General features: G+C 38.8%; 1 protein-coding gene across 1 annotated transcript in view; it reads right to left on the bottom strand.

Moving 5' to 3' along the window:
• hdac11 (histone deacetylase 11) overlaps positions 1-14,357 on the bottom strand; it is a 124,349-nt gene extending 109,992 nt beyond the window's left edge. The window contains exons 1-5 of the mRNA XM_043707994.2: positions 13,803-14,357; positions 5,601-5,640; positions 3,520-3,588; positions 2,960-3,108; positions 2,543-2,643 (exon numbers count right to left, since the gene is read on the bottom strand). Coding sequence (XP_043563929.1) covers positions 2,543-2,643; positions 2,960-3,108; positions 3,520-3,554 — 285 coding nt within the window. The 5' untranslated portion in view covers positions 3,555-3,588; positions 5,601-5,640; positions 13,803-14,357. The remainder of the gene's footprint in view (positions 1-2,542; positions 2,644-2,959; positions 3,109-3,519; positions 3,589-5,600; positions 5,641-13,802) is intronic.
• Positions 14,358-15,025: the final 668 nt, after the last annotated feature.

Here is a 15,025-nt window from a genome sequence, read left to right as displayed (position 1 = left end):
ACAGCACATAAATGTCAGGTAATGAGAATTTGACCATTGCCCCGAGACATTTAGTGGCATTATCACCACTGACTTCCCCATATCAACAACCTGGAGGTTACCATTGACCAGAAACTGAACTGGATCAGCCATCTAAGTACTGCGGCTACAAAAACCAGTCAAAGGTTAGGAATCATGCAAACAGTAACTCATCTCCCAAAACCTAATGACAATCTGAAAAGAAACATGAGTGAACAGCGAACACTTGCCTGGATAGGTGCTGCTCCAACAACACTCAAAGCTTGACACCATTCAGGACAAAGCAGCCCAACTGATTAGCACCACATCCAGCAACCATCATTGCTCAGTAGCAGCAATGTGCACTATCTACAAGATACACTGCAGAAATTCACAATTTTTTTTAATGAAATTCACCAAGGCTCCTTTAACAGTACTTTCCAAACCCATAACTACTGCCAGCTAGGACACTGGTAGCAAGTTACAAGAGAACATTGCCTCTTGTAAATTCACCTCCATGTCATTCACCATCCTGACATGGAAATATTTTGCTGTCCTTTGCTATTGCTGTGTCAACATCTTGAAACTCCATCTCTATCATCATTGTGGGTTTACCTACAAGTGGAATGCAGTGGTTCCAGAAGGAAGCTCACCACCATCTTTTCAAGAGCAACTTGGGTCAAGCAATAAACACTAGCCAGTCAGCAATGCCCACATTCCCTGAATGAATAAAAAGTATTGTATTAGTAACTCATAAGCAAAGTAATTTCAGCCAGATTTAAGTCAAATCTCCACTGTCATTGTCAATTGACTAAAATCTATACTCTGTTCACCAGTTTTGATATAAGATGAACCTGTCTTATATCTAGCTTGCAACAAAAATTAAGGCAGAGAAGTATCCATTACACTGGCTCTATTCTGTCTGCTAATCAGAGAAATGTATTACTGTGATGTGAACTGTGATTTTAACATTTTTTTTGGTTTGCTTATCTGAAGCCAATAATTAACTTGCATTTTTGTATCCATGGCAATTGTGATTTCTTTTCAAACACAGTTTTTAGAGGCCTACAAATGGACTTTCATTTACTTGGCGTGTTTTGTAAATTTATTTCTGTTCCCATTCAAACAAACCAAGAACCAGAGGGAAATTGTTAAAGTATTTTGCAAAATAATCAAAAAACAAAGAGTAAATGGAAGCTTTTATACACAATGAATGGTTGGGCTCTGGAATGTGTTGCCTGGAAGTTTCATAGAAGCAGTTCAATTGAGGCATGCTTGTGAGCATTAAATAATTATTTAAAAATAAATAAAATGCAGGGATATGAGGACAAAGCAGGAGAGTGGCACTAAGGCAACATGCCCAGACAGTCAATGCAGACACAATGGACTGAATGGTCTCCTCTGCACTGTAACAATTCTGCAATTATTTTACTTGGGCATTTACCTTTCCCCTCAATTATTTCTTGTAGCTTTTATTTCATGTGGAAAAATTCACTGAAAAGTGAATTAGAAGAAGGTGAGGGAACCAATGACAGAAGAATTAACAGCAGGCTGAAAATAGCAGGTTACCAGAAAGCAGCAACAGATCTTATGAGCTGGAGGCGTCTCTCATTATGCTCCTATCTAGGTATTTACACATGATGTAGCTTTATGTTTAAGCTCTAGTATACTGATGGGAATATGCCAAACATGATTTGTACCAAATTTAAAGTAAAATTGCCTATTTTATTTTGAAACAGCAGAAAATGTATTGATAGCACACACAATTATCACAAATAACTTGTTTCAAAGAGATACCTAAAAGTAGCACAGAGGTTAAAAGAAAAGTCACAGTATCACCAGAATGAGTCCACAATCCACATGTTAATATTGTTTACATTTAAAATAAATCAAGACAATTGTAAAGCATAATATTATATCCAAAGCAAACCTCTGATTAATTTAATTACAACTTTTTTCCTTATGACTTTGATTTCCACCTCTAACGGTAGGTCAATGTGTCATTGATTTATCATACAGAGCAAATGGAATGTACGTATTGAATAAAAATCGGACATCAAACACAGGAGGGGGTGTGGAGAGATAAATGATACTTATTTTAAAAAGGTTTAGAGAGGAAAAAAACCAAGCAATTAATATTAACCTCTGCTTGTTGGAAGTGTTATGCTTCTGTAAAGCTTCTTTTAAAGTATAAAATAAAAATGCAAAATTGATTTCATTTTTGGATTAAAGACAATACTGACCAGAAGTAAAAGGTTTTCTATGGTAGATTTTATTTCTCAGAGTCTAGACTCTTTTGGTATTCTGTAAACTTTAAGGCAGAATAAAAACAGAGCACAAAAAGTACACCTTTTAGAAAACTGAACCTCTATAAATATGTAACATCTCAATTGATGTAAACTAACAATATTTTAAAGGTTTTGGTACATGATCATCATATAATTCAACAAACTAGGCATTGATTGCTACAGATTCATTCAAGGGACCGAGATGCATCCATCCATAGATGAGTAAACCCAAAGAACACAAATGAGAAAAAAATCACCTTGAGTTTATTGAGGTAGCGCCTTGTGTGCACTACCAATAAGTCATCTTCCTGTGCTTCTTGGGCTTTCACGATGGTCTCGTCACTTATTAATTTCTCTTCTACAAGTTAAAAAAAAAGTCATAGTATAATTTCCCCTTTCGAAACTATTATTTTGACCAAAACATTTTCTTAAAGTTGAACTGGTCTCTAGATCTCTTAAATTCTACACTCCCTCCTCTAAGATTTGAGAACAGTAAACACCTAGGCTTATGAACGTTGAAATTCCTATGCTCTGGCACAGAAACAATATTTCTGCAAAACAGTTTACACAAATAAAACACCATGCATGAGCAAACTAGTTAATTAAAATTTCTTTCGCCCATAAAATCAGTTAAAATAATCAAAATATAAAGAATTTTTTAAAAAACGACATACCTTTTAAAAAGTGGACAATTTTCCCCCACTTTCCCGAATCAAAAGGATGAAGCTTTTCCAGGCCCAGAAATGAGATATTATAGTCAGAAGAATATACTATAGGCCATTGTGTTGATAGAAGATCAATGTATAGGTTGGTATTATGTAGGCTTGAAATACAAACAAGTATTTAAAGAATTTTAAAAAGGATAACAAGAAAGATCATCAAGTCAATTCCTGTTAAACAAGTGTGCTCACATTCTTATGCGCTAACCACAAACATTCAGAGTTTACTGAACAGCAAAATAAAAAAAAGTGCAAACAGTCAAACCCCTCTCCCTCCAAAATGAAGTTGAGAAACAGAGAGCTCAAAAGCTCATGTTATTGCCCTGGGTAGCTAGCTAACAAACAGCATCTCACATAAAGCTCACAGTAAAGTTATGTTGTATAGGCTGTAGTGTTACTATTTTGTATAATGTTGTAAAGGCAATATCAATACTACATTTAACCTTATTCATATTCCAGTGAAATATATAATAATAGAAATTGATCTAGAAAATGAAAAAATATCTGCAACTTACGGTTTGCCTTTGTTTCTGCTTTTTTGTTCTGACATCTTCTTTCTTACATGTTCTTTTAGGCTATTAGTCCTGCAGAAGACATAACAATTTAAGCTTTCATCACAGTTTCTACAATCTTTTCTCAATCAAACAAAATAGTTTGATGTTGCTCTTTTCTCACATTGTTCACAGCAGGATCTTGACCAGATGGGCCAATGGGCTGAGAAGTGGCAGATGGAGTTAAATTCAGATAATGCGAGGTGCTGCATTTTGGGAAAGCAAATCTTAGCAGGACTTATACACTTAATGGTAAGTGAGTGTTAGGGAGTGTTGCTGAACTAAGACACCTTGGAGTTCAGGTTCAAAGCACCTTGAAAATGGAGTCACAGGTAGTTAAGATAGTGAAGAAGTTGTTTGGTATGTTTTCCTTTATTGGTCAGACTGTTGAGTACAGGAGTTGGGAGGTCACGTTGCGGCTGTACAGGACATTGGTTAGGCCACTGTTGGAATATTGAGTGCAGTTCTGGTCTCCTTCCTATCGGAAAGATGTTGTGAAACTTGAAAGGGTTCAGAAAAGATTTACAAGGATGTTGCCAGGATTGGAGGATTTGAGCTATAGGGAGAGGCTGAACAGGCTGGGGCTGTTTTCCCTGGAGTATCGGAGGCTGAGGGGTGACCTTATAGAGGTTTACAAAATTATGAGGGGCATGGATAGGATAAATAGACAAAGTCTTTTCCCTGGGCTCAGGGAGTCCATAGGTTTAGGGTGAGAGAGGAAAGATATAAAGAGACCTAAGGGGCAACTTTTTCACACAGAGGGAGGTACGTGTATGGAATGAGTGCCAGAGGAAGTGGTGGAGGCTGGTACAATTGCAACATTTAAGAGGCATTTGGATGGGTATATGAATAGGAAGGGTTTGGAGGGATATGGGCCGGGTGCTGGCAGGTGGGACTAGATTGGGCTGGGATATCTGGTCGGCATGGACAGGTTGGAGCGAAGGGTCTGTTTCCATGCTGTACATCTCTATGACTCTAAGTAAATATTTTGCCTCCCTAGTTTTTCCTTACCCTTTGAGAATGATTTTAAACAACACAGTAAAAGATCCCTTCACTTCCTTCAAAGAAGAATAAAGCAGTTCCCCTAATATCCTTTCATAAATTCACTCATTACAAAAACCAAAATAAAATTATCCGATCAAATTCGCACTGCTGTTGAGACATCCTTACAGGTAAACATAAACATTCAAAAATGACAGCCAGGAAAGAAACTTGCTCATCCACGTTATTGCGATAGCTCAATCATTAAAACTAAACAGACGTCCTCCCTCCTCACTTTTCTGTTACAACCCTCAACCACTGTCCCCTCAAGTGACTCCTAACAATAAAAACAAACAGAAAATTAGCTGACATACTTGCCTAATTCTGAGGTGTCATGGCGATGACACATCAGAATTAGTTCATTAGTTGTGAGGCACTTCAGAAGTTTCTGTATTTGTATAAATCATGCATATTTTTGCTATCACTCATGCTTTATGGTCATATCCATTCACTTGTTCTTTCACTGCATCATTAGATAATGAGGGAAATAGACCTTAGAAAGATACAGACTGCTTCTCTCTTATGAGCAACTCCAAAGCATTTCCCTTTCCTGCATCCTCCAATATTAATTATTTGTTAAGTTTCCCTTTCTAACTGCATGCACCTCCCTCCCTTCTTCACCCCTGCTCAACATATTCTCAATTGCTTTCTATCCCTTATAGGGGATTTTATAAAGTCAAATCTAACAGAACTGTCTATTTTTGGTTTGACACTGATAAACACAGCGTGTCAGAGTATGCATTATATTGCAGTGGACAAGTACATTAATTACTCCATGCAAAACGATATCAGTATATGTTCTCTTAAAGATATAAAAGTATCATTACATATAATTGAAATAAATAATGTTTCCATTTAGAGGACAGACTACTAAACAAAACCCTTCTTTGTCTGATTGACAGATGAATCATCCGTTGGAGGTTGTCTGTATTCTTAACAAGATTGTACTTTTTCACACTTACACTATGAACTATGAGCAATGTTTTGATTTATTTTAAACTTACCCATGGTCTACCACAACTCTTAAGAAAATGCACTTCAGGGCTGAAATAGAATAAAGTTGTTTTTGATTAAGAACAATAGAGAAGTATGATATAAGTGTTACACAGTTGAGCTATTTGAAGTGAGTGACAGCATATTATACAGATCAGAAATATGAAACAATCTCCTTTTGCATTACTTCTTGAAAGTTAAAGATATGCAATATATTTTGTAATGTATGATATATTAGTATCAATAATCTACACTATTAAATTATTGTGGGAACAATGGATTTATTTACTAGTTTGAATTCCATGATTGTGCCCATTACTCTGTAATATAAAAGAATTTGCAAGTTTCACAGTAAATACAGAGCAAAATACATATCATACTGGGCAACAGTGACTGGTAGTTAATACAATCATGTTATTGTTCCAATTCTTATTACATTAAGTATTTAATTAAATTATGAGTGTTGTTCAGTTATTTGGCTGAATTTCTCTCCTCCACTATTACAAATAGGATTGATTTGATATGAGGGCCAGATGCAAGTAATTCTGAGGCTCTTATTGTTGCACATTAAATTCTGTAGCTCTGGTATCATTCATTTAATTTGTTGGTTCCAATATTTCACTTTAATACTTTGTTGATTGGATCAATAAAAATAACATTAAGAGCTAAATGTTAAATGAACAGTAAAAAACTGCTAATGAGAAACTACAAAACTTCTTTGAAAGCAATCAACCTTAACTGATTTGCCAATAAGCAAATTAAAAGGTGTATGCAAAGTCAATATACATTTTAAAAAATTGGAAGATATAATTATTTTTTTCAAAAAGTCCAAGTTCCAAACTGATATCTTGAACAACACATTAGAAATAATCTTAATTTTGATTACTCTTAGTCCTTAAATTTGTCTTCTGATTGCTAATAACTTAATTGCAGTGTTTACTTGAAGATTTCCAACTCATTTAGAGTCATAGAACATAGAACATAGAAGAATACAGCGCAGTACAGGCCCTTGGGCCCTCGATGTTGCGCCGATCCAAGCCCACCTAAACTACACTAACCCACTATCCTCCATATACCTATCCAATGCCCTCTTAAATGCCCATAAAGAGGGAGAGTCCACCACTGTTACTGGCAGGGCATTCCATGAACTAACGACTCGCTGAGTGAAGAACCTACCCCTAACATCAGTCCTATATCTACCCCCCCTTAATTTAAAGCTATGCCCCCTTGTAATACCCGACTCAATACGCGGGAAAAGGTTCATACTGTCGACCCTATCTAACCCCCTAATCATCTTGTACACCTCAATCAAGTCACCCCTAAACCTTCTTTTCTCTAGTGAAAACAGCCCCAAGTGCCTCAGTCTTTCCTCATACGATTTTCCTTCCATACCAGGCAACATCCTGGTAAACCTCCTCTGCACCCGTTCCAATGCCTCCACATCCTTCCTATAGTATGGCGACCAAAACTGCACACAATATTCCAGATGCGGCCGTACCAGAGTCTTATACAACTGCATCATGACCTCAGGACTCCGGAACTCAATTCCTCTACCAATAAAAGCCAGTACGCCATATGCCTTCCTCACCGCACTATTTACCTGGGTGGCAACTTTCAGAGATCTGTGTACATGGACACCAAGATCCCTCTGCTCATCCACACTACCAAGTATCCGACCATTAGCCCAGTACCCCATCTTTTTGTTATTCTTCCCAAAGTGAATCACCTCGCACTTAGCTACATTGAATTCCATCTGCCACCTTTCTGCCCAGCTCTGCAGCTTCTCTATATCCTGCTGTAACCTGCCACATGCTTCCTCACTGTCAACAACTCCTCCGACTTTCGTGTCATCCGCAAACTTGCTCACCCAACCTTCTAACCCCTCTTCCAGGTCATTTATAAAAATGACAAACAGCAATGGTCCCAAAACAGATCCTTGCGGAACACCGCTAGTGACGGCACTCCATGAAGAAACTTTGCCATCAACTACTACCCTCTGTCTTCTTCCATCCAGCCAATTCCTAATCCAAACCTCCAACTCACCCTCAATGCCATATCTCCGTATTTTCTGCAGTAGCCTACCATGGGGAACCTTATCAAACGCCTTACTAAAATCCATATATACCACATCTACCGCTTTCCCCTCATCAACCTCCTTCGTCACCTTTTCAAAGAATTCAATAAGGTTTGTGAGGCACGACTTGCCCTTCACAAAACCATGCTGACTATCCTTGATCACATTATTCCTATCTAGATGTGCATAAATCCTATCCCTTACAATTCTCTCTAAGACTTTGCCCACAACAGAAGTGAGACTCACCGGCCTATAGTTACTAGGGCTATCCCTACTCCCCTTTTTGAACAAGGGAACCACATTTGCTATCCTCCAGTCTTCTGGGACTACTCCTGTAGACAAAAAGTCCTGTAGACTACTCCTGTAGTCATAGAGATGTACAGCACTGAAACAGACCCTTTGGTCCAACTCATCCATGCCGACCAGATATCCGAAATTAATCTAGTCCCATTTGTCAGCACTTGACCATTATCCTTCTAAACCACTCCTATTCATATACCCATCCAGATGCCTTTTAAATGTTGTAATTGTACCATTTTCCACCACTTCCTCTGGCAGCTCATTCATGGTCACTCAACTACAATAATGTAACAACATTACTCAATGAAGATCTTTTCAGAAAATGTTTTCTGTGAGCTTTTCAGCTGACAGTTCAGCCAGATTATTATGGTCAGTCTATATCCTTCAAATTGAATTAGTTAAATCTGCAACTTGGTTTTCAATGTGACTACAAGAACTGGTCAGAAGCTAGGTATGGTGCAGTGAATAATTCACTTCCTAATGCCAAACCATCCACCATTTACAAGGCACAAGTTAAGAATGTGATGGAATAACACTCACTTGCCTGGATGAATGCAGCTCCAACAATACTGAAGAAGCTTGACACCATCCAGGACAAAGCAGCCCACTTGCTTGGCACCACATCCAAACATTGAATCACTTCACCACTGATGCCTAGTAGCAGCCGCATGTATTATCTACAAGATGCATTCCAGAAATTTTACAACAATCCTTAGACACACCTTCCAAACCCGTAGCCACTTCCATCTTGAAGGACAAAGGCAACAGATAATTTGAGAACATCACCATTTTCAAGTTCCCATCCAAGCCACTCACCATTCTAACCTAGAAATATATTGTTGTTCCTTCACTGCTTTAGGAAATCTTAGGAATTCTCCCGAACTGCATTGTGTGCCTACCTTCAGCACATAGACTGCAATGGTTTAAGAAGAAAGGCAACTTACCACCAGCTTCTCCAGGGCAAATAGGAATGGGCAATAAATGGTGATCAGCCAACAATACCCACATCCCACATATAAAGTTTAAAATGTACTGGATTTATAGTGTCCGAATTTACTTGGTAAGGTGCCACATCAACGCTTACTGACCGATAATAAACATTCACAATGTATGAGTTAGCACGCTGGCACAGATGAAAGATTTGCTACTTAACTGGAAGCAGATAGTATTCATAAATGGGTCTTTTTCTGGCTGGCAAGATGTAATGAATGATGTGTCACAGGGATTATTTGCTGGGAAATCAATTATTTACAATTATTTCGAAGAAGTGATGGAAAGTATATTTGCCAAATTTGCTGATAACACAAGCATACATAGAAAGGTTAATTGTGAAAAGGACAAACACATAAGCTACTGGGGAAATGTTAGGAAAATTGGGGTATAATGTGAGAAAATGTGAAATTGTTCTTTTCAGAAGGAATAATGAAAAAGAAGCATTTCTTCTAAATGGTAGAAGTTTGCAGAGCTCGGAGATGCTGAAGGATCTGAGCATCCTAGTGCACGATTACAAAAAGCTGATATGCAAATACAAGAAAGACTACTAATAGAATGTTATCAATTATGGCAAGGACAGGTGATTACAAAAATAGGGAGGTCCAACTTTAGTTAAATGGGGAACTGATGAGAGTGAGTTTGCATTTCTGTATATAGTATAGTCAGCTTATTTATGGAAGGATAAAAATGCATTGGAAGCAGTTTCATAACAATTTTAGTTTGGCAGAGTAAGAAGTGACTTGATTTCAGTGTGCAAGATCCTGTGGAGTCTTAACAGTGTAGATGTAGAGAGGAAGTTTCCTCTATGGAAGAATCTAGCCCTATGGATAACTGTTTAGAAATTATGGCTCACCCATTTAAAACAGAAATGAGACAAAAAAAAAGTCTCAGTGTAGAAGCACAGTCTTAGAATATTTTTAAGGCAGAGGTAGATTGATTTCTGGTAAGCAAAGACATAGAGTCATAGAGTCAGAGACGTACAGCATGGAAACAGACCCTTACTTCCTCCTCTGTAATATGGACATTTTGCAAGGTGTCATCATCTATTTCACTACTTTATATATCTTCCATATCTTTTTCCACAATAAATACTGATGCAAAATACTCATTTAGTCTCTCTCCCATTTTCTGTGGCTTCACTCAAAGGCTGTCTTGCTGATCTTTGAGGGGCTCTATTCTCTCCCTAGATATCCTTTTGTCCTTAATGTATTTGTAAAACCCCTTTGGATTCTCCTTAACTCTATTTGCCAAAGCTATCTCATGTCCCCTTTTTGCCCTCCTGATTTCCCTCTTAAGTATATTCCTACTGCCTTTATACTCTTCATTTGATCTATCCTGTCTATATCTTACATATGCTTCCTTCTTTTTTTGAACCAAACCCTCAATTTCTTTAGTAATCCAGCATTCCCTATACCTACCAGCCTTCCCTTTCATCCTAACAGGAATATACTCTCTCTGGATTCCTGTTATCTCATTTCTGAAGGCTTCCCATTTTCCAGCCGACCCTTTACCTGCAAACATCTGCCCCCAATCAGCTTTTGAAAGCTCTTGCCTAATACCCTCAAAATTGTCCTTTCTCCAATTTAGAACTTCAACTTTTAGACCTGCTCTTTCCTTTTCCATTACTATTTTAAATCTAATAGAATTATGGTCGCTGGCCCCAAAGTACTCCCCCACTGACCCCTCAGTCACCTGCTCTGCCTTATTTTGAAAGGGATGTCAGAATGTGGATTTTATGCTACAGCCAGATCAATGACCATCATATTTAATGATAGAAAACAGGCCTGACTGGCTAAATGGCATACTTCTGCTCCTTGATAATTTGGATTACTTCATTACACTCCACCAAATTCAATTCTAATGAACTCTTACAGAACCCTGTCACAAGTATTTGTAATTATGACTTGAGCAACTTTGCTTCTCCAAGTGCATGTGGAAATTTAAAATACCTATTATATAATTTCAAGACTCGGGGGCATATTTTTAAGGTGAGAGGAGAGTGATTTAAAGAAGACATAAGTGGCATTTTTTTTGCACAGAGAGGGGAATGAAATTCCTGAGGAAGTGGTGGATGTGGGTACAATTACAATGTTCAAAAGACATTTGGATAGATTCATGAATAGGAAAGATTTGGAGGGATGTGAGCCAGGAGCAGGCAGATGGGACTAGTTTAGTTTGGGATTATGGTCAGCATGGACTGGTGGGACCAAAGGGTCCATTTCCATACTGTCCGACTCTATATGCCACAGAGACATGTTTCCACTTATCTGGATTACCACTACATCACTATTATTTAGAAGTCTGTAGAAAACACAAAGATCATGCTGCACACTGAGAAGGTATTTAATGCATTTTGCCTTTGCCAGGTCTTTGAAAGAGCTAACCAATTTGCCTCACTTTCCCTGCTGTTTTCTAAAAGTCGCAAAACTGTCTGTTTCCCTTCAAGTCTTTATCTAATTAATTTAGAAAAGTTAAAAGTAAATCTGCTTCCATCATGCTTTGAAGCCAAGAGTTTAGTCTTGTATCCCCCTTCCTGTCCTTAATTCTATAGTGTCTCTACAGTCTGCTGACTTCACGAAACCCCTTTCTACTGAAACAACTATGATTTTTAAGATGAGTCAACAACTTGCACTGAGAGCATCTTTAAAATAATCAACTGACTAAAGAGGGATTTCACAGTAGCTTAACAAACAAAATCTGACACTGAGCCATAGAACACACACATGACCAAGAGGTTGTTAAGAGGAAGGTTTTAAAGAGCATGTTAAATGGTTTTAGTATTTTCTAGAATCTCATCTGTTCAGAAAGTACAGATAATACATTTTGTTCTGCCTATTGCTGTCACGCCACCTCTTTCTTAGTTCTACAAAACCTACTCTCCACACCTACACCTTCTCCCACAATTGTTAAAAGAAATTCAACAACCCTATATGTTCTGCATTTCCCAGTACTAGAACTCCTCTTGTCCCAGTACTGCTACTACTGTCATCTCAAATGTTACACAAACGCTATATGATCAGCCCTATATAGCTCATATATTTACAAAAGAAATATTGTTTCCTGGTCTTCTTCTTCTTGAGCTATAACTAACTTATAAACGTTAGCTAAATTATGAGCTGATAACAAAAAAGTAGTACAAAACATAGTCGGGAGAGGAGATGGAGAAGGGGAAACTTAAAGTTGAAGAGAAAGGCCAAGGCAATAATATTTTGTAGCAACATGGTAATGATGACTAGAGTGTGACATGAAGGAACAGAGTGTACAAACATATGAGGAAACCAGAAAGACAGTCAGAGCAAAAGTATCAAAAAGACAAAATTAAAGGCTCTTAATTTCAGTGCACTCAGCATTTGTATCAAAATGGATGAATTAATGGTTATGATCAAATAACCACTACTGGCATTTAGCTAAAAAGGTGTTAAAAACTGGACTGTGTCTTTGGAAGTGCTTGAAGTTTTGTGACAGAAGGAACAGAAAGTTCAGTTCTTTTTGTAAAGTAGTTAAGAAATGATAAGGGAACCAAGTGTCTAGTGGGAATAATGCATCAGCCCGCAGACAGTAAATACACTGTAGTACAAACATAAATTAAAGAATAATGGGGGCTGGTGCATTATTCCTACTAGACACTTGGTTCCCTTACCATTTCTTCAATACTTTACAAAAAGAACTGAACTTTCTGTTCCTTCTGTCACAAAACTTCAAGCACTTCCAAAGACACAGTCCAGTTTTTAACACCTTTTTAGCTAAATGCCAGTAGTGGTACAGTAGAGAAAGGTACAGTATTGTAATAATCATGAGTGACCTTAATCTTCAAAATAGATATAATACATCAAGTCAGCAAAAGTAGTCTTGAGGCTATGTTCTCAGTGCGCATCGGGAGCAGTTTCTTAGAATAAAATGTTAGAACTAAACCAAACCAGGTGATAGGTTATTTAGATCTTGCAATATGTAATGAAAATGATTTTTTTTGGTTAGTGATTCTATACGTAAGAGTAATCATATCATTAAAATGTCACATTAATCTGAGATTGAGAAATTTGCTCTGAAATGGTCTTTAACTTAAAGGGGGCAAGTAAAAAGGCAAAAAGAGAGTGGCTAAAGTGGAATAGAGGAATAAGCTAACAAGGTAATAGGAGACAGACATCAAAGCATATTTTGTAATTCACAAAGATACACTCCATTCAGATTGGTTCCTGGAGTGAATGAACTGCTAGATAAGAAAAAATTGGTCAGGTTAGGTCAATATGATGTTTAGAAGGATGTGATGATCTTGAAACATAATATTTTGTGGTGACTTGAAACAGTAGACATTGAGAGAAAACATCCTCTCATCGGGGTCGAGAACTACGTGGCATACTTTCAGAATGAAAGATCGCCCATTTGATATGGAAAGGAGAGTTTATTTTGCCAAAAGGTCCTGGATCTTTGTAATTCCCGTGGGAGCTGTGCAGGCTAAGCTCAATCTACATTCAAGATAGATGTATTCTTCAAATTGTATGAGAGTCAAGGGTATGGGGAAAGTAGGAACAAAGTGAAGATGAGGCCACGATCAGATCGGTCAATGGTCATTGTGAACGGCTGAGTAGGCTCCAGCCTACTCTTTCTATTTCTTGTAGAAACTAAAAGTTTATTCAATCGGGCCCTTCACAAATGCTACAGGTGGTTTTCCAAAACATGCAACATAAACTACACATCCAGAAATGAATTGCAAACGCAACCTCTGTGTACAAGTTGAACGTTTTCGTCCAGTGCCTGAAATAACACTGGCGATTTACATTACTGTAGAGGGGTTGGTCTCAGAACATTTCCAGGTGAAACCCAAGTGGCTGTGAAGTGGAGAATGTACCTGTCAACAGTGCGCGCTGACTATCACAAGACCCTCTCGCAAGTGCAGGAACTCAGCTCTTGGGGCCTGACGATCTTCAGATTCCAGAGGGGAGAGAGCCCTGGGAAACTGCGGCTTCACTCCAGCTTCCTGCTTCGCGTCTCCCTCTGCAAGAGCAGAGGAATGTACGCCCTGAACACTTGCGTTTCCAGAGTATCACCTTTGAAGGGTCATGCTCGGGCTGTTGAAGCCCTGAAGGTTTAGGCTCTGCTGTCAATAAGCTGCGGGCAGTCGCTGCGCTCCCTCATCACGTACGGCCTCACGCCGATTGTGCGCAGAGTTGAACGTCAGCAAGGCCAGCGGCGGCTCGGGGCGCTGCTATTGCTCTCTGATCTCTAACCCGATCGGCCCCTCTGACTCAGAGTGCCCAGGCATGTTTGCTGAGGGAGAGAGAGAGAGAGAGAGAGAAACACCGTTTAGTAAAATCCCGGAGCTATCAGAACGCAAGCGCGGTTTGTTTTTCATTCACGGATGTAAGTCGAAGGCAGCACGTCAAACCCCAGATACAGCAGCGAGGGAGGCCGTTCGGCCCACTCTGTCGAGGAGAAATGCTCCCCTTCACTCCACCTGAGTGCCGTTCCTCCGACCCACCTTCCTGTTCAGAGTAAACCGATTGCTTCTTGATTGAAGTTGCTGCTACCGCACTGTCAGTCATTTCATTCTGAAACGACTCGCACACCAACATACCAGTTAGTAGTGAGCGAGAGTGATATATTTAATAACCTGTACTCTGCATTTTTACCTCCTCTGCTTTGAAAATTATCCAGTCACTCTGTTTCCACAACCTTTTTCATAAAATCAAAGAATCCCTACTGTTGGAAGCAGGCCACTCGGTTCATCGAGTCTATATCCATCCTCCAAAGAGCATCCCACCCAGTCCCAGTCCACTGTCCTATCCCTGTAACCCTGCATTTCCCATGACCACTTCATCTAACCTGCACGTCTTTGGACTCTGGGAGGAAACTGGAGCACCTGGAGGAAATCCATCTCAACAGGAGGAGAATGTGCAAACTCCACACACACAGTCGTCCGAGGCTGGAATCGAACATTGGCGCTGTGAGCCACCATGCTAACCCCAAGCCTTTTGAGGATGAGAGTTCCAAACAGAAAACAAAGTTGCCCCATCTCTTTCTGAAATGAGCAAACCATATTCACCCCCAATTCAAGATTCTTCACCAAGAGGA

This window comes from Chiloscyllium plagiosum, unplaced genomic scaffold (assembly GCF_037043375.1).
Source record: "Chiloscyllium plagiosum isolate Xiang-an unplaced genomic scaffold, Cpla_swu_hap1 HiC_scaffold_14, whole genome shotgun sequence".
NCBI classification, from domain to species: domain Eukaryota; kingdom Metazoa; phylum Chordata; class Chondrichthyes; order Orectolobiformes; family Hemiscylliidae; genus Chiloscyllium; species Chiloscyllium plagiosum.
The sequence above is the reverse complement of the archived record's forward strand: the minus strand, read 5'-3'. Positions and strand labels throughout refer to the sequence as shown.